This window comes from Conger conger, chromosome 11 (assembly GCF_963514075.1).
Source record: "Conger conger chromosome 11, fConCon1.1, whole genome shotgun sequence".
NCBI classification, from domain to species: domain Eukaryota; kingdom Metazoa; phylum Chordata; class Actinopteri; order Anguilliformes; family Congridae; genus Conger; species Conger conger.
Window position 1 is genome coordinate 14,941,900 of NC_083770.1, and position 19,323 is coordinate 14,961,222.

Genomic DNA, 19,323 nt, shown 5'->3' on the forward strand with positions numbered 1-19,323 from the left:
ATAACAACTCAAGGAAATCTTCAATAAACAATTTCATTTAGTGCTTGGTTGCAAATCCTCTGCATTCGATGCCGGAAGTGTGCGAACAATAGACATCACATGCTGAGCATCTTCCTTGGTGATGCTTTGCCAGGCCTTTATTCCAGAACATTGACTCAATCTTTTTCCTCTAAATTTACGCGCATTTCCAGTGATGAGCTTTCGGGCAAGTGGTTAATATCAGATTGCTGCTACAAGTGTTTTTTGATACATTTTTACTTGAGATTTTCCCTACCACCTCCACCCTTCTTTGGTGATTCATTGCTAATGATGGAGAGGACATAGTCTTCAGGGTGAGTTCAGGTAGCAGGACAAGGGGGCGTGAATAGTTGGGAAAGGATAAATGCCACAGCGACATGATGAAGTATGTTTTCACACAGAGGGTGGTCACTGTGTGGAATAGCTTGCCAGGTCATGTTGGGGAGGCAGAAACACTGGGGGTTTTCAAGATAAGGCTTGATACCGTGCAAGATATTATTTAGCTTTTGAACAAAAATGGCAATTTTATCCATTTAAAATGAAATCTACAAAAACTGTGCAAAAAGTGAAGAGAACTTTCGGAAGCCACTGTAATTATATACAGCATATAACTGCATCCAGAGTTTCCACCTAAATAAACGTATCACCTAGGTTATCCAATTGTAACATAACAAATTTCCAGTCATTTTCGACTCCCAAAATGATAAATGATGACATGAAACCCCACAAATTGTGAGACCACAACTTCATATTACCTGTAAACAGTATACAGTAGACAATTCCAAGTGTTTTTATGACCGTTTTCCCCCCAGTTTGTCACAGTGACAGGGTAGCAGTGGGAAGCAAGTCAGATGACCACCATTGAATTCATAGCATGGGTAAATAACAAAATTCTATATATCCAAGTATATAATATGTTCAAAGACTCATGCAAGATGGGTAGAATGGCCGTCCATAAAAGGGACTGGATATACATCACTGACAATCACTGAAAGTTAAAAAATAAGTGCTGCAGAATGTGAAAGATGAATGTCTATACGAAAATGGCATGCAGAAGGTCGTACTGGCGAGTCTTCTTGAACCATTCCAAGATTTCCCCTACTGTACATACCCAAGGCTCACAGAAAAACAACCAGTCATCAAATAATGACAATCTCTGTATGTCTAACAACCCTGGTTAACCTTTGTAGCACAGCTGCATGCTGACACAGCTAACAATGCATTACCTGTGGTTCATTTTTAAGTGGAATTCCGAGATCGTTATTCAGCCTTTATAGCACACCAGAAATTACAGCAACCTGTTTCCTATGACATCAGCTTTCCAAAAACACCAGATACTGTATGTGGAATACTATGGATTATACTATACTATTTCACTTCAGTGGTTTGTGAGAATTTCACTGAGGTGGTAGAATTGAGCAGATGTAGTAGAGTTATTTTGCTGACGCATCTGTAAGGACAGTCTTCAAAGTTATCAGCATGAAACTCAGCAGCAAGTATTTTACAAACACAGGCAATATCAAAAATGGTTGTATGTTACCCCTTGTATCTTTCTGCATACTACATTTCTTTAATTTGTTATTTTGTATACTACATTTCTTTCATTTGTTATTTTGAATGGAGCATTTTTCTGATTGGTTAAGCAGCTGGGTTAAATAAAATTTGCCTGAAATTTGCAGTCACTATGCAGGATATACCATTTTAAAGCATTAAAACTAAAGAATAGTAATTATTTAATTTTGCATATGTCATTTTTAAGCATGTGTCAAGAAAAGGGGCGATACTTAATGGGTTAATATGAAATAAAAGTGGTCGTAAACACCCCCACCTAGCCCCCAGATCTGGCCCCCAGGTCAGTTGCAAACATTTGTAAGTTTACATTTGTTAACTCCACAGAAAAGTTTGACTTCTGATTAAAATTAAACTTGAGACATCCATCCATTATCTGAACCCGCTTATCCTGAACAGGGTCGCAGGGAGGCTGGAGCCTATCCCAGCATACATTGGGCGAAAGGCAGGAATACACCCTGGACAGGTCGCTAGCCCATCTCAGGGCACACACACCACTCACTCACACACTCATACATTTAGACTCTCCAATCGGCCTAACCTGCATGTCTTTGGACTGTGGGAGGAAACCGGAGTACCCGGAGGAAACCCAAGCAGACATGGGGAGAACATGCAAACTCCGCACAGAGAGGCCCGGCCGACGGGGATTCAAACCCAGGACCTCCTTGCTGTGAGGCGGCAGTGCTACCCACTGCACCATCCGTGCCGCCCCAAACTTGAGACATCAAATGCAAAATGTGAACTGATGGAAACAGAATTAATTCTTCTTCGTAGGATACAATGAGTTCCATACTAATTTTACTTCGTAATCAGTTTTAGTGTTTGATATACAGTGGGCTCCAGAATTATTAGCACCCTTTCAAACATGGTAAAACTATATATACTGTACTTTTCTTTCAATACATTTCCTCTCTTTACATGAACTATACTGTATCATTCCATCACTTCAATAGAGTATAGTGTCGTGAGCTACGGACCCCTTGCCGAGCTCAGACCTCACGTTCCCGGGAGCAGTACCCTACGAGGAGGTGTCTCGTGGACGAACTCTCTTTTCCTTTAAGTACTCCGAATGTCCTGGAGCCCTGGTAAGTTCTACTGAACTTCCAGCCCAGTCTCAAAGTGAAGGGTGTGATGCAAATCTGGTATACGATTTCCTGTATTAACTGTATTCCTCTAAAAGAAACTTCATCACATATGATTTTAGTCAGATATACTTTATCATAATCAAAAGAATTAAAAGAATAGTTATACAGCTGACAGGTTAAATATCATCTTTCAGTTTGCTAATCACATACAAGTTTCATATACCCCTTTAGCTCTTTCTAATTTACCTTTCCACCAGATGTTAAATTCAAGGTACACCCCTCAAATACCCATCCTCTTTGGCCTTAGCCTTATCCTATAGCTCCCCCTTCTGGACATCCAGCTAATAGCTGAATGTAATTCATCACTTAACTCCTCCAGAGTCAGTCCTTTGAATCTATCCCATAAATTATCAAATTATCATTTCCCCATCATCTATATTGTTTTCCTCATCTTTTTGCTTTAACCAGGCATTATGCTCCTCCCTGTTGGGTTGGGGTATTCCCCGACTGCTCGCTCAGCATGTTGAATCTCCTCCAAGGTCATGCTGGAACTCATTCTAAGCATTGCCTCAGTCAGAACTTCAACCTTGCTCCTTAGTACTCTAAATCTAAGTCCCCCGACTTCAGACTCCTCTGCTGACAATTAGGCCTGCTCATTCGCTCTGAACCGCATATTTTTCCTCTTACGGGCGTTCTTGCTACCACCTCAATGGCGTGTGCGAGGGGTTAACAATGCATTCCTGCCTAACCCATCCCTGTCAATCTCTCATCAGGGGGGCCTAGGGCCGGGTCCTCGACACCCCCATCAACCCCTCTGTAGGGTCTTCGCACGGGCCGCCAAATAACGCAGGGATTTTACTCTCTACGAAACCGGGGCGCCAGTTAAACGTTGTGTAGCAGTAGAACTGCAAAAAGTAATCAGTCTCATAAAATTACTATTATCAGAAATAAATAACCACAAATTTAGTATTTTAATTAATAATTAAAATAACCAATATTAATGATTAAACATACCGATAACCTGAAGGTTGGAAGTTCTTCGAAAGACTGCTTTAACTCGGCTCTCATGTCTATGTGACTCCAAAACGGACACCGGGGTTTAATAAAATATATTTATTAAACAAACATACAACACAGAACAGATAAACTAACGGGAAGTTAGTAAGGAAATTTAGTAGGTTAAGTTAGGGCGTGTATGTGTGTGTGTGGGCGCGCGCGAGCGCGCGTGTCGCTTGAACAAAGGAAAGGTGGGAGTAGCTAGCTTGAGTAAGCTAGAGTTCTGGGTATGGTAATGAGTTAGAGTTAGCTGTGAGATGGGACTACTTGAGTAGTTTTACTCTATATATGCGCAAAAGACGGCGAATCAATTCACGTACATATATATGTAGCTAACCAAACACATTACAATAGTAGGATGGTAAATATTGAAACACAGATTCACAAAAACAGTTAAGACTAAACTAAACACTGGCTATGCCTGAATGTTTGTTCTCTTACTGAGTCCATACGCATTGGATCCAAAAGACGTGCTGTCCTTATAGGAGCCGCGATGGTGCTGTGAATGCGTGTCCTGGAGAGATGCGCAGGCTGGGGCGTCTTAGCCGCGCGCTGTCGTCTGGTCCACTCGGTTGCTGGAAGGATGTTCGCTTGTCCTTTTTCCGGGTGGAAAAGTTCGTTGCTGTTGTTCGATGGTGAGCTTTGCAGGAGTAAACTGATGTAGCGTTCCGCGTACACCAGTTTCCACTCGCTATAGGCCACGAAGTTACCGCGAGGTAACTGGGTGTGTCCGTAGGCCTGGTAGTGCACTGTGCAGCATTCAGCCTCTGTCCGAGTCTCGGAGCAGATGAGCTGAAGCGAATGGCCAAAAGGGGTGCGTTGAAGAGAAGAAGCAGAAGAACAGAAGAAGCGGAAGAGAGATCCCAAGAACGTGTCTTGCTATTATACGGGACCGTTTATTGCTCCCGCCATTACGGGATTGGCTGAACCAAGTTAGACGTCATTCGTGGTGGACGTCGCGGAATTTTCCTGTGGGAATGTGGAAGTTGTAGTCCCTACATCTCGCACTAAGCCAATCCTAGCCCGTAAGTACCTCTCAATTAACCCATACAGCTTTAATATCCAGGTATCAAACGGGAGGGAGTACCAAGTACTGACTAGGCTCCCATCTGTCATCCTCCTCATTGTTTTTTATCATCAACCAAGCCCATGAGCGCACCTACCAATGGGAGAGTGTTCTCCTGCACATGTGCCTATATGATGTAAGCTGAGGAGAGCACTCACCCCTCCCTTACATTTTTTCTGGTTATCTGTCCCAAGCACAATTTATTATTTTAAGCAGTCCTCTGACTATATGCATGAGAATACATATCTGGATATATAAATCCTAGGTTATATTATACTTTTTTTTCCCATAATCCCTCCTTTTATCCTATAAACGATAGCATGTTCAAAGAGAAAATAATTTGTCTACTTTGCTCATCCTGATACATAGAATAACATAAGATAATCATACTGATTCATAAGATAAACATAGAATACTTAGGAATAACTATGGAAAATATTCTATATAATTTCCCTATTTTGCGCGGCTTCTAAGCCACACACATAGCAAGCTTATCCAACAGTAATGTGCCTGTTTCGTGCCTCACTCCATCGTTAGCCACCTCATTTTAGACAGTTGCACATCCGCAGTGTGCTAATATAAAAACAAAAAATAAAAGAACAAAACAATGCTGAAACCAATAGTCCCAAAAGCCACTCCTCTACAGGAGCCTCATATCCAAAGTCCTGTCCATTCCTGAGCGTTGTCTTCATGTTGAAGCAGACGCATTCCAGGCCTCCACGCATGCCTCCTCGCAACGTGAAATGGGCAATGTCTCTTACATCTTCGAAGCAGATGATGCACCGACTCCTCGGGACTTTACCTTCCTCAGGTTCAGGGATGCATCGTGTAACCAGGAAACGGTTCCTTCCATCGAGGAAAGCTTGTTGATCCAGGAAGACCTTTCTCTTCATATCGCCACCTCCTGTCCTCGTTCGGTACTTCTCCTTCAGGGGTATACCCCAAACCGTCTTTAAAGATAAAATAATATACAGATGATACAAACCCCTCCCCCACATAGTTCTCCCCGTTCGAGTGTTTTTACAGCTGCCGAGCGGATATTTTGTTTCTCTTGATTATATATATTCTGTTTTTTCACTTCAAGGTCTTGGTAGATATAAGGAAATACATTCCTGTGCATTTTTACAACATTTCCTCTTTGTTTATCATAAGGAGAGAACTTAACTGTGCCGATACATGGTAGGGGTGTGACTAGTCCTTCTGGCCATGGGTAATTTGGAATGTCTGGATATACAGTTATTGTATGCTCTAAGATCTCAAATTTTTCTCTGTGATTTTCTAGGTTGATGATATTGACGCATTCAGTCTTGTTCAAGACAAAGCACGGGCTGCAGAGACAACCATACAGGCCCCTGGCCCCCCGCCTAGACCTCACGGTTTTCTCACAGTTTAGACAGGAATCTAGTGGGGGGTATTTGAGGTTGCAGGTGTTAAATAACCTCTTCTTATCTCCCAAGGCAAACAGAGTATTCACCACATGATTACACACCCTCCTAATTCTATGGGATAACTGGGCGTATCTGTTTCGTTTGCCAACCCCTCCTTTAGGGCTGTCACTGGGGATTGTGATTCACTGGCTTCCACTTGTTCGTTTTCCATAATCCATTGCCCGGTTATATCCTGCAAGAGATCAGATACAATTTTTCTTTATTTTATATTATTTTTCCATCCTACCTGTACCGGGATATATTATAAGTTTTTCCATGCGCCTTTGATTATTTATACTCCCTGGGAACTTAATTCTTTCATAAATTTACACTGTTTCTTGGTTATCTTGGTTTTGTGCATTATTCCCTATATCTCCAGCATAGGCCTCCCACCAACCACTCATTAACATATAATGAATCCATTCTGCCCTGTAATTTGTTTTAGGATTTTTTCCTTTCATAACTTTAGTCCAGTACCAACTTATCCAATTTCTAAGTTGTTCTTCTACGGGCCTATATCTGAAGGTTGCGTATTCATCGCCTTCCCATGTGCATGCCATTGTCATTACACCCTTTTTAACGTCGTTTTTAGAGATTTTTCCCTTATATCTTTTTCGTCTTCCGTATTTACCGATATTGCATATTGCCTCATTTCTTCTATCATCTCCTTTTCTTTCTGAGGTATCTCCTCTACTACTTCTCGAGAAGGTATTACTGTCTTAATCAAAAACGATGGCCTTGCTTGGATTGTATCGGCTGCCCAAATGCCCTTCCGAAATTTACCTTGACTCCAATAGGCTAATGTACACAGTAAAGTTCTATTCTGATATACATATGTATTTGTCCTCCTTAGTTCCTTTTGCATCATTACTGACTTATCTATTTTGGGATATTGTTGCGGGTCCCCTATATATAGACTAGTGAGTAGTGGTGTTGTGGGTCCCCATATTATTCCTCGCTATTCTAATTGCGACCATCGAAGTCCAGTTTGACTCGGCAACCCTTTCCTTATAATCAAGGGGTATTTAAGCTCACATCTCCTCGCCCTTTGAGTATTTTTTGTCGGGACCTCCTGCTTTATTTTACGCCCCAATGAGTTTGGACATTATCGAGTTTGCCTGCCTCTTGAATATTTCTGTTTCCCATCTGTGGTGATACAGCTGACATCACATTCTATCATACTGGATTTCCGACCTCCGCGAGTTAAATAGTGACAGCATGTTTCGTTTTTCATTTCCTGACCGCAATTTTCGGTACTGTTTTCACTTCCTGGTGATGTCATGTTGTATTCACACCAGATCACATTTATTTCCTTAGTAACACATGTGTATTGGTAAGGGACTCTGTATTTCATTACATAACTTCCTAATCCTATGACTGCTATGAAAAATATTAACCCTATTATTGCTAACCCTTTCCTTTCCCGATCTTGTTCCTTCTTCAAAGACTCACTGCGTAGGATTTATTGATTTTTCTTTTGGTTTCGGATTTTCATGTACTCTGTCAGCAGTTCCTGATCGGAAACACCCGCTGAAACACGACATTCTCGGCCTCCTTGGGCGTCGTTGCTGAGAAGCATCACTAGGTCCTCCATTGCTCGGGTTATCTCTCAGTGGTATTGGAGTAGCAAAATCGCTGACTTTCTAGTACTCTGGTTCGGCGTCTGGAGCTACAGGTTCAGCTGCTTTTCCTGTAGCGTCTGCTTCTCCTCCCTCTTCGTCTGCAGACTGGGGTTCAACTGAGTGCCTAGCTGAAACAGAGTATACAACCACAACTCTTCACCAACCACAACTCTGGTGGTGACTGTTATGGTTAGTGTGTAGAGAGGCCCTGTGGCCTCATCTTTATCATCAGAATAGTTGTGGCTAGGGTTTATCCGCCCTGTGGCTCCCCGCCGAGATTCCTCAACCACAATTGTTTCTCTCACTTGCCCTTTATCATCAATTAGGCCTTCTGCGCACACAGTTAATTGTCTTATCACCCCTTTTAATATCCCTTCTACAGGGAAAGCATGCAACCTGTAAGTATGCCACTTGCCCTGCTTTTTGTGCTCTAGCTTTGAACTTTGTCATTAATTGATCTGTATCACTGCTGTACCATGCTCTGGTTGTATGATCCCCAAAAGGTACGTCTAGTACTTCAGCATCTTCTGGTGTGTACAGACAATTTTTAACTTCTTCTTTGTAATCTGTTAATCTCCATACTACCCTTCCTTCTCTATTTATGGCTTTTCGCCTAAACCTCATAGGTCTGGTATCTGTTTCCCCCCTTCGGTTAACCATCAGCAGCCAGGTGGGCCTGTAGTTGTATGTCTGTTCAATAACATTTCTTAGTTGGTCGTCTCGTTGTCTACCCATAATGGGCTGGGTGTTTGTTGACTTTTCCTAACCTTTGGAGGTCTTGTTTTTATCATAGGGGATTAATGCATGAGTGAGGCCTGCTGCTACAGCTGATCCCTCAAAAGTGAGTTCTCTGCATTCATTACATGTCACGAGTTCCCCTTCTGCTGCTTCAAGGCAGTAACATTTTTTTCTAGGCTGCCCCCCCTTCTCAGGCCCCTCTATATCTCTAGCCATGAGGAAAGTGGTATTTGTTGCAATGCTAATTCTGCATTGTCCACAGACCACCAATCTGTGCATCATCACTACTGGAGAATGCCCTGTCTGGGTTGTCATTCGCCATAGGGCGTCCCCTGGTAACCCCTCTATTTTTGGGGGTACTCTTGACCCACCAGGTCCCTGATATCCTGGCCTTAACTCATTACATGAACACAGGATGCAACAGCCTGGCCCTTTAATATCTTCCGGCACTGGATAGGCATTTTGAGCAAGGTCATGACCTTTTCTAGCTGTTAAAACTCTAAATGTCCCACCTGTCTGTCTGACCACCTTGACCCAGACTTTAGGGAACAAGCATTTAGGCAGTAAATATTTATGTGGTCCTACCTCCATTATACATTCTTACACTGTGCCACTGAGGTTATTCCTCCCCTTTTCAATTTTACCGTATTTTTTTCAAACACTTTCTCTATTATGTCTATGGGTCCAAACCTCACCTTTACAGGGACCCCCCCGTACTGTCATAGTCATTTATCTGCTCATGTAATTTTATTATGTTCTGATCCCAATCCTTGCTACGTTGGCTATCAATCTCTTCACTGTTTGTATCTCTACTATCCCATTTGCTTGAGGATGATAGGGTGGAGAGAATATTCTTTCTATATTGTTTTTGATACACCATTTATTGATAAAGGTATTCTTGAAATGAGCTCCATTGTCTGATCTGATTTCTTTGGGTTTTCCTATTGCTATTACTGTGCTTTCTAGCCTGGCTAGAATCTGTCTTCCCGTACCTTGCCGCAGAGGATGGATAAGGGTGTACCCAGTGCACGAATCAACTATTATCAGTAAGTATCGGTGCCCCCCTGTGGATCGCATCACAGGACTGGCCGAATCCATGTAAATACTTCCCCAGGGTACTCCCGACCTTATAGTCAATCCAGCACTCTTGATTCCTTTCGAGTTCGAGTATTACGGTTTCACTACTTAGGTGCCTAGCACCTTTCTCTTCAGTGCCAGTGTTGTTGAAATTATATATTCATGTGATTATTTCATTATTAATTACTTATATTATTAATTGCTTATCCTTTACTAATTTCTTATACTATTATTGGTTGCTTATGCTGGAATGATCCAGAGTATACACACTTATTAAAGTATCATAACTTGCCTTGTGCTACTCAATATTATATTCTGTAACTGTGTGAGTGGAGATGTCTCTCCCTGTCTGTACCATGGGCCTCCAAGGCCACGGCCATTAACTGTGTGTTCTGGATTATCTTGTCTTGGTGCCTAAGAGCCTGCAGAACCAAAAACATAATACCTCATGACGGAAGCTACCATGGGGATTATCTTCCTAGAAACAGGGAGTTAAAACAAGATAAGAGATTATTCTCAGACGCGCAAGTTAAATGCACAGGCCCCTGCGTATACGTCATGCTGGAATGTTTTGAGAACATGCATCTGCATGACGTACCTTGAAGGGGGAGATATGAATAAACAATCTACAGTAAGGAGAAGAGCGGTGGATTGTCTTTGAATATTGATTATCAGAAATATGAATGAATACTAATGAAGGGGCGTACATTTGTTGCGCTCTGTGTCTACATATATCCAGACAAAGGTCCTGGAACCTTTGTCCTTGTTTTTGCATGTAACTTGGACCCTATGCGCATAGTAAAGATTGGATTTTATTTACTGTCTCTGTCTCTGAGTGTTTTCTTACAGGAATAAATTAAAATTCCCACCACAGCCAGTAATCGACTCGAGTCCCACGAGCAGGAATCTACTCGGGCAGTGCCCCACGAGGCCGTGAGCCGGACTCTCTTACCAGCTCGATGCCCCACGTTGGGCGCCAAAATTGTCGTGAGCTACGGACCCCTTGCTGAGCTCAGACCTCACGTTCCCAGGAGCAGTACCTCACCAGGAGGTGTCTCGGGGACGAACTCTCTTTTCCTTTAAGTACTCCAAACGTCCTGGAGCCCTGGTAAGTTCTACTGAACTTCCAGCCCAGTCTCGAAGTGAAGGGTGTGATGCAAATCTGGTATACGATTTCCTGTATTCACTGTATTCCTCTAAAAGAACCTTTATCACATATGATTATAGTCAGATATACTTTATTATAATCAAAAGAATTAAAAGAATAGAGTTATACTGCTGACAGGTTAAATATCATCTTTCAGTTTGCTAATCACATACAAGTTTCATATACCCCTTTAGCTCTTTCTAATTTACCTTTCCACCAGATGTTAAATTCAAGGTACATCCCTCAAATACCCATCCTCTTTGGCCTTAGCCTTAACCTATAGCTCCCCCTTCTGGACGTTAAAAGAAACTATTCCAAGAATATTATGTGCATCTAAACTCTAAAAACTTCTCTACATTTTTCTACCTTATATAGTATCTTAATGAAAAATAAAAGACATAAAAATAAAAGGAAACTTATAATGTTGAACTTCTATGTGCTACTTTTCCTACTTCTACAAGTAATATAGATTATAATTACCACTCAAGCATGATTATAGTTGTTCTGCATCGCTCTTTCGACATCAGTCCTGTTGCCACAACTCTTGGGCTGAGTCCGCACCGCATACGTCAATCCGTTCTCCATATCCATATCCTGGAGTGGCGCGCTCCCTTTGCGCGCCACTCCAGCTCGACCGCAGCTGTCCTGCGTTGCTCTCTCTTCAACAGCCCATAGATATCTTCAACAGCAAAATTCTAAGATGCTTTTCTAACATCTAAAAGCTTATTCCTTATATATTCTTAACTCGTATAAAAGTGTACCTTTTTTTTGATAAGAAATGTCCCCAGTATACCGAGTGGAAAGACATTTGTCTCTTATGCAACTTTTTTAATGAACATATTCATCACTTTTGTTTGTCTCACCGTCATTTTCTCATACCTCAAAGGAAGTTTCCCCAATACTTTATCTCATATACCCCTCCGGTTGGGAGTTTCCACCATCTCAGTATACGAGTGGAAAAACACTAGCTCTTTTGTATTTTTTTAAGGAACCTATTCATCACTGGTGTCTGTCTCAATTTCATAGTCTCTCCTTGACTTTCTCCACACTTCATACAAGCCAGAAGTTAGTGCCTTCCACCATCTCAATACACTCTTCAGGTGCCCTTTTTTGTGGCTCCTTAAGGGATCTACAAAGGACATCCAGCTAATAGCTGAGTGTAATTCATCACTTAACTCCTCCACAGTCAGTCCTTTGAATCTATCCCATAAATTATCAAATTATCATTTCCCCATCATCTATATTGTTTTCCTCATCTTTTTGCTTTAGCCAGGCATTATGCTCCTCCCCTGTAGGGTTGGGGTATTCCCCGACTGCTCGCTCAGCATGTTGAATCTCCTCCAAGGTCATGCTGGAACTCATTCTATGCATGGCCTCAGTCAGAACTTCAACCTTGCTCCTTAGTACTCTAAACCTAAGTCCCCCGACTTCAGACTCCTCTGCTGACAATTAGGGCTGCTCATTAGCTCTGAACCGCATATTTTTCCTCTTACGGGCGTTCTTGCTACCACCTCAATGGCGTGTGCGAGGGGTTAACAATGCATTCCTGCCTAACTCATCCCTGTCAATCTCTCATCAGGGGGGCCTAGGGCCGGGTCCTCGACAATAGAAATGAGGTAACAATAATTGTGAAGCCTGTTATTTTGTGGAAATCTAGCTGATAAATGTAAATGTTTAGTTTAATTAATTGAATCATCAATAAAGCTGACTATTTTACATATGTTGGAAAATAAAGCTTTTGTCAATAACTGTTTTTTTAGTTTACAGTATTTTTGGGGCATATTCATCAATAATTGTGGAGCCCACTATATGCATGTGGAATGGCAAGTGTGGAATTTTCAGGGAGGTTTAGAGTTTTTTTCTGAATAGAACTTAACATATGCCCTTTCTGAGGTTTTATTCTGAATAGAGCTTAACATATGCCCTTCCTGTGGTTTTCTGAATAGAGCGTAACATATGCCCTTTCTGTGGTTTTATTCTGAATAGAGCTTAACATATGCCCTTTCTGTGGTTTTATTCTGAATAGAGCTGAACATATGCCCTTTCTGTGTATTTCTTCATATGCCTTTTCCAAGTATAGGCTATATTACTGACGCAGAAAATAATTCTGCTATGGCCTCCTGGTGTATCAGTAAAATGGCAGGTTCATGTATCAGTGAGTGAATAGAATAACCTTATTTAAGCTGAGGAGAAGCTTTTGCAAATAGCCACATCCCTGGTGTTGCGTTAGTGTATGTGCACTGATGCCTCATCTTCCAATAATCTACACAACAACTGACATGCTGGATTTCTTCAAAATAACTATATAAGATGCAACAATGTTTGCTACTGTAGTTTCCTGTCAGTTGTGAATGAGCAGTGTTTTTTGTTTCTACCTTCAGCAGTATTGCCAGCTTGCTAAGTGACAGTAGCCTGGTCAGTGTTCACAGCACATTTCTAGATGCAGCATGTGTTGCTAAATTGGTGAAAGTGTTTCCTGAATTTTCAGTGTGTTGCTAAATATAGCATATGAGTTAGCAAATTGGTGAATGTATTTTCTCTATTTGCGACACATTGGGCCTTCTCAAACAAACACAGACTGTAAAGGCAACAAAAACAGACTTTATTGCTTGTTTAATGATGTATATTTCTGATGTATGTTTTGATAGTTATCAGGATGAGGGTGCTCCTGAGTTTGTGTGCTTCGCTGGTGCTGCTTTGGTCCACTGTCCAGTGTCGCCCTAGCCATGATCACAGTCACCATGGCAATAATAACGTCAGCATTTCTGCCAATGGAAGCCTGAAGATATACCAGGAGAACCTGGACTTTGCTTTCCGTCTGTACAAGCACATCTCCGCCCAGACCGATTATCAGTCCAAGAACGTCTTCTTCTCCCCGCTGAGCGTGTCCGTGGCCCTGGCTGCTCTGTCCGTGGGGGCCAGAGGGAAGACGCACCAGCAGCTCTTTGAAGGTCTGGGCTTCAACAGCACAGAAATCACCACAGAGGAAGTGAACCAGGCCTTCCAACACATCCATCACAACCTCAACGAGAAAACAGACGTAGACCTGTCGCTCGGGAACGCACTCTTCATTGGACAAGAGTTCAAGCCACGTCCTGAGTTCCTGGAGAGCATGAAACGCTATTACGAGTCAGAGGGTTTCAGCACCGACTTCAGCAAGCCTGAAGAGGCCAAGGAACAGATCAATAAGTATGTCAATGAAAAGACCAAGGGTAAAATATCAGAGCTGGTTCAGGATGTGGATCCACTGACAGTCATGTATATCATCAACTACATATACTTCAAAGGTGAGGCACAGGCTACATACAGCCTCAGGCTGGAATCGTTTCAGAATGGGTCTGTCCAGGGGAGTAGGTTTCATTTAAACAGGAAATTTTGAGCATCTCTTACTTAATTTCCTACATTCTGGTGAATTTTTATGAACCAATTTGCTCCTCTTCTGCATCAATTTATTGTGTAAATTAATTTTATTTATGTAAAGAAAAAGACATCATTCAGGTAGGCTACCCATATCGTGACTGTTTGATGGCTTTTAAGAACATTCCAAATTGAAATCTTCACATTTCCCTCAGTCCAGCTTCCTCATTGTTCGCCGCAAATCTTTCAGACCGTTTGCAAACACAGCAAACAAAATGCTAACGGAAAAAAATTTAATTGTTTGCAAACGTTCGCCTGTTTGCTGAACATTAACACACCTCAGATAACTTCAGGCACAAATTATAATCTAGATAACGTTAGCCTTTCATCCGCAGATACTCTCATTCAGAAGCACTGACAGTAAAACTTGCGTGATAGCTACTTACACTAGACTCACTACACTATCATGCTTCCGCAGCGGTAGACATATAGCAACTGCGAGTCAGCGAGGCCGGCAGACCCAGCAAGGTTAAGATGGTATGGTCCAGTAGGGGTGTTTGAAATAATTGTAAAATAGGTAAGAAGGATATCTAAGCGTTTAGACCCTCTGTGCTGTTATTTTTCATATTGAGGGGGACATGTTCCCCCTGTCCCCCCCTAAATCTACGCGCCTGCATCTGTCAATCTCTGGCTAACTAGGCCAAACATTTCCAGGATCCCCGTTTTTGATTCTGATCACCTTACTTGGGTAACTGTTACTTCATATCTGACAAAAATATTAATTTGGTGGCTGTCTCGTAAGCTTATTTATTTAGGGGCATGTAAGTTATCATATAGGGCCAGCCTGTAGCCTCGTGGCTAAGGTACATGACTGGCCCCTGGAAGGTTGGTGATTCAAGCCCAGGTGTAGCCAAGATAAGATCTGCACAGCTATTGGACCCTTGAGCAAGGCTCTTAACCCTCCATTACTCCAGGGGGTATTGTCTCCTGCTTAGTCTAATCAACTGTAAGCTTTGGATAAAAGCGTTAGCTAATTAAGTAATTATGATGATTTAAATGAACACATTTACTGTGATGCGTTTCTTACCTGCAGGTAAATGGCAGATTCCATTTGATCCCAAAGCAACCAAGGAACACGACTTTCATGTTGATGATAAAACAACTGTTTCTGTTCCGATGATGTATGAAGAGGACTATTTTCATGTTTATCAAGATGAAGACATCTCCATTCTCCAGCTGCATTATAATGAGTCTGTCTGCAAATGAGTTTGCAGAAATGGATCAGATCAGTGGCGATGATGTAGGCTATTTTAAATCAAGTGTAAAGTGCATTTATAATGTGAACCTGCACCACACCAACAACCTTCTCCTGTGGGAAATAAGTCAACTACCTTACTCATGTATGACATCAACACATTTTAGAATGTAAGATCTAAGAACATAACTGTTAGTGGTGATGAAAACAGATCAAGTGTGAAGATGTTGAACCGTTGAAAATCATACAGAATTATACTATGCTTAATTACACTACTGTTGTTACCTTCACAGGAATTACCAAGTGTATGTTCCAAAACTGTCCCTTAAGACCTCATATGAACTCAAAGAAATCCTTCCTGAAATGGGAATCACTGACATATTTGGGGATACTGCAGACCTCACTGGAATATCAGAGGAAAGGAAACTGGCTGTATCTAAGGTAGGGAAAATCTGAAAATCTCTGAAAATGAGAGTGAGCACAAATAGGTGATTTCTTCATATTTCGCCTGTATTTAATAAGGTGAATTGACTTTCTTTAAAAAAACACATCTTGTACTAGCCAATATCTCCAAGCAAATTTGACAAATTTGCTATGTATTGTTTCAACCCCATCTGTTTCATTGTCTGTATTTCACTAGTGTTTGTGCTGTGTTTTGATAGGTTATGCACAAGGCTACCATAGACATGGACGAGGCTGGAGCAACAGCAGCCGCAGCCACAGGAATCGGAGGCGGAGGGTCTTCAGCGGGATTCCCCGCACCCACCCCCGTCTTGAAATTTGACCGTCCTTTCATGGTTTTTGTGCTCAATGGTGATACCAGGAGTATCATGTTCATGGGAAAAATTGTGAACCCAGCAAAATAATAAAATTGCTGTATATGTATGTGTATACGGTCTGCACACATTCATTTCAATGCACAGAAAAATCCAGAAAACACCATAATATTTCAGGATTTCTAACAATACAAACATATAATTTCTGTACCACTTTTATATTATCCTGAAGGGTTAATGTGTTGTTGTCCTTATCATTATTCTCATATTTCTTTTCACATAATTATGTGTTCTGTCGTCATCAGCATTGCTTCTATGTTCTATGTGAGGGACTGAGTGAGTGAGTTCAAAGAAGAAAGATTGCAAAAAAGGGAGGAAGAGAACAAGTTTGACATTTACTCTTATAAAATTAGGTAGTTATCCTTAAAACTGGCACACACACATTTGCACTGTCCCTCCTTGAGGGTATAAAGGATTGCTGTAAATACAAATTTTTAGTATGGTGTTGAATCAGGTGTACTCTTTCTGCAGAAATAAAGACCTCTATAATTGGATCTAGTGCAAAGTATTTTCTTGACTGGATTTCCTCCTTATCCTCCAAGACAAGGGTGGAGATTCAGTCATTGCATTTGAGGGGTCAGCTTTGTATTCAGGGCGCAGTGTGTGTGATGGAAAAATAATGCAACATTTTCCAGCCTTTTTTCATCCATCGTATGCTTCAGTGTACATTATAGCCTATAGTGTGTGGTCCAGCAATATTTGAACATTAACAGAACTGTGTTTTTTTGGCTCTGTACTTCAGCACACTGGATTTGAAATGAATCGGTGAATATGAGATTAAAGTGCAGACTGTGAGCTCTAATTTGAGGCTACATAGACCCGTATTGGGTAAAAAACTTTTATATGTAGGACCATAAATAACTTCTGCATTCGATGCCGGAAGTGTGCGAACAATAGACATATTCTTCAGGGTGAGTTCAGGTAGCAGGACAAGGGGGCGTGAATGGTTGGGAAAGGATAAATGCCACAGCGACATGATGAAGTATGTTTTCACACAGAGGGTGGTCACTGTGTGGAATAGCTTGCCAGGTCATGTTGGGGAGGCAGAAACACTGGGGGTTTTCAAGATAAGGCTTGATACCATACAAGATACTATTTAGCTTTTGAACAAAAATGGCAATTTTATCCATTTAAAATGAAATCTACAAAAACTGTGCAAAAAGTGAAGAGAACTTTCGGAAGCCACTGTAATTATATACAGCATATAACTGCATACAGAGCACCTAGGTTATCCAATTGTAACATAACAAATTTCCAGTCATTTTCGACTCCCAAAAAGATAAATGATAACATGAAACCCCACAAATTGTGAGACCACAACTTCATATTACCGGTATACAGTATACAGTAGACAATTCCAAGTGTTTTTATGACCGTTTTCTCCCCAGTTTGTCACAGTGACAGGGTAGCAGTGGGAAGCAAGTCAGATGACCACCATTGAATTCATAGCATGGGTAAATAACAAAATTCTATATATCCAAGTATATAATATGTTCAAAGACTCATGCAAGATGGGTAGAATGGCCATAAAAGGGACTGGATATACATCACTGACAATCACTGAAAGTAAAAAAATAAGTGCTGCAGAATGTGAAAAATGAATGTCTATACGCAACTGGCATGCAGAAGGTCGTATTGGCGAGTCTTCTTGAACCATTCCAAGATTTCCCCTGCTCTACATACCCAAGGCTCACTGAAAAACAACCAGTCATCAAATAATGACAATCTCTGTATGTCTAACAAACCTGGTTAACCTTTGTAGCACAGCTGGATGCTGACTCACAGCTAACAATGTATTACCTGTGGTTCATTTTTAAGTGGAATTCCGAGATCTTTATTCAGCCTTTATAGCACACCACAAATTCCACCAACCTATGACATCAGCTTTCCAAAAACACCAGATACTGTATGTGGAATACTATGGATTATACTATTTCACTTCAGTGGTTTGGGAGAATTTCACTGAGGTGGTAGAATTGAGCAGAGGTAGTAGAGTTATTTTGCTGACACATCTGTAAGGACAGTCTTCAAAGTTATCAGCATGAAACTCAGCAGCAAGTATTTTACAAACACAGGCAATATCAAAAATGGTTGTATGTTACCCCTTGTATCTTTCTGTATACTACATTTCTTTAATTTGTTATTTTTTATACTACATTTCTTTAATTTGTTATTTTGTATACTACATTTCTTTAATTTGTTATTTTGAATGGAGCATTTTTCTGATTGGTTAAGCAGCTGGGTTAAATAAAATTTGCCTGAAATTTGCAGTCACTATGCAGGAAATACCGTTTTAAAGCATTAAAACTAAAGAATAGTAATTATTTAATTTTGCAGAAGTAATTTTTAAGCTTGTGTCAAGAAAAGGGGCGATACTTAATGGGTTAATATGAAATAAAAGTGGTCGTAAACACCCGCACCCAGCCCCCCAGATCTGGCCCCCAGGTCAGTTGCAAACATTTGTAAGTTTACATTTGTTAACGACACAGAAACTTTTTAATGTCAGCCAATTATTTTTTTTATGATTCCTCGTGATATCCCTGTTAACATTTTTGAAAAATGATTGCACAAAGCCAACATTGCCTGGTTTTCAAGGCCCATTGAGTTCAAAGTTTGACTTCTGATTAAAGTACTGATTAAGATTAAACTTGAGACATCAAATGCAAAATGTGAACTGATGGAAACAGAATTAATTCTTCTTCCTTGGATACAATGAGTTCAATACTCATTTTACTTTGTAATCAATTTTAGTATTTGATATACAGTGGGCTCCAGAATTATTAGCACCCTTTCAAACATGGTAAAACTACATGTACTGTACTTTTCTTTCAATACATTTCCTCTCTTTACATGAACTATACTGTGTCATTCCATCACTTCAATAGAGTATAGAAATGAGGTAACAATAATTGTGAAGCCTGTTATTTTGTGGAAATCCAGTTAATAAATGTAAATGCTTAGTTGAATTCATTGAATCATCAATAAAGCCAACTATTTTACATATGTTGGAAAATAAAGCTTATGTCAATAACTGTTTTTTTTAGTTTACAGTATTTTTGGGGCAAATTCA

At 40.8% G+C, this 19,323-nt stretch overlaps 1 protein-coding gene across 1 annotated transcript; it reads left to right on the top strand.

Annotated features, from left to right (window-relative positions):
• The first annotated feature begins 13,461 nt into the window (after positions 1-13,461).
• LOC133140583 (hibernation-specific plasma protein HP-55-like) lies at positions 13,462-16,747 on the top strand. The gene is made up of 5 exons (XM_061260614.1): positions 13,462-14,092; positions 15,256-15,404; positions 15,437-15,462; positions 15,711-15,858; positions 16,080-16,747. Exons 1-5 carry the CDS (start codon positions 13,462-13,464, stop codon positions 16,281-16,283), a joined length of 1,158 nt encoding a protein of 385 aa, XP_061116598.1. The 3' UTR covers positions 16,284-16,747.
• The last annotated feature ends 2,576 nt before the right edge of the window (positions 16,748-19,323 follow it).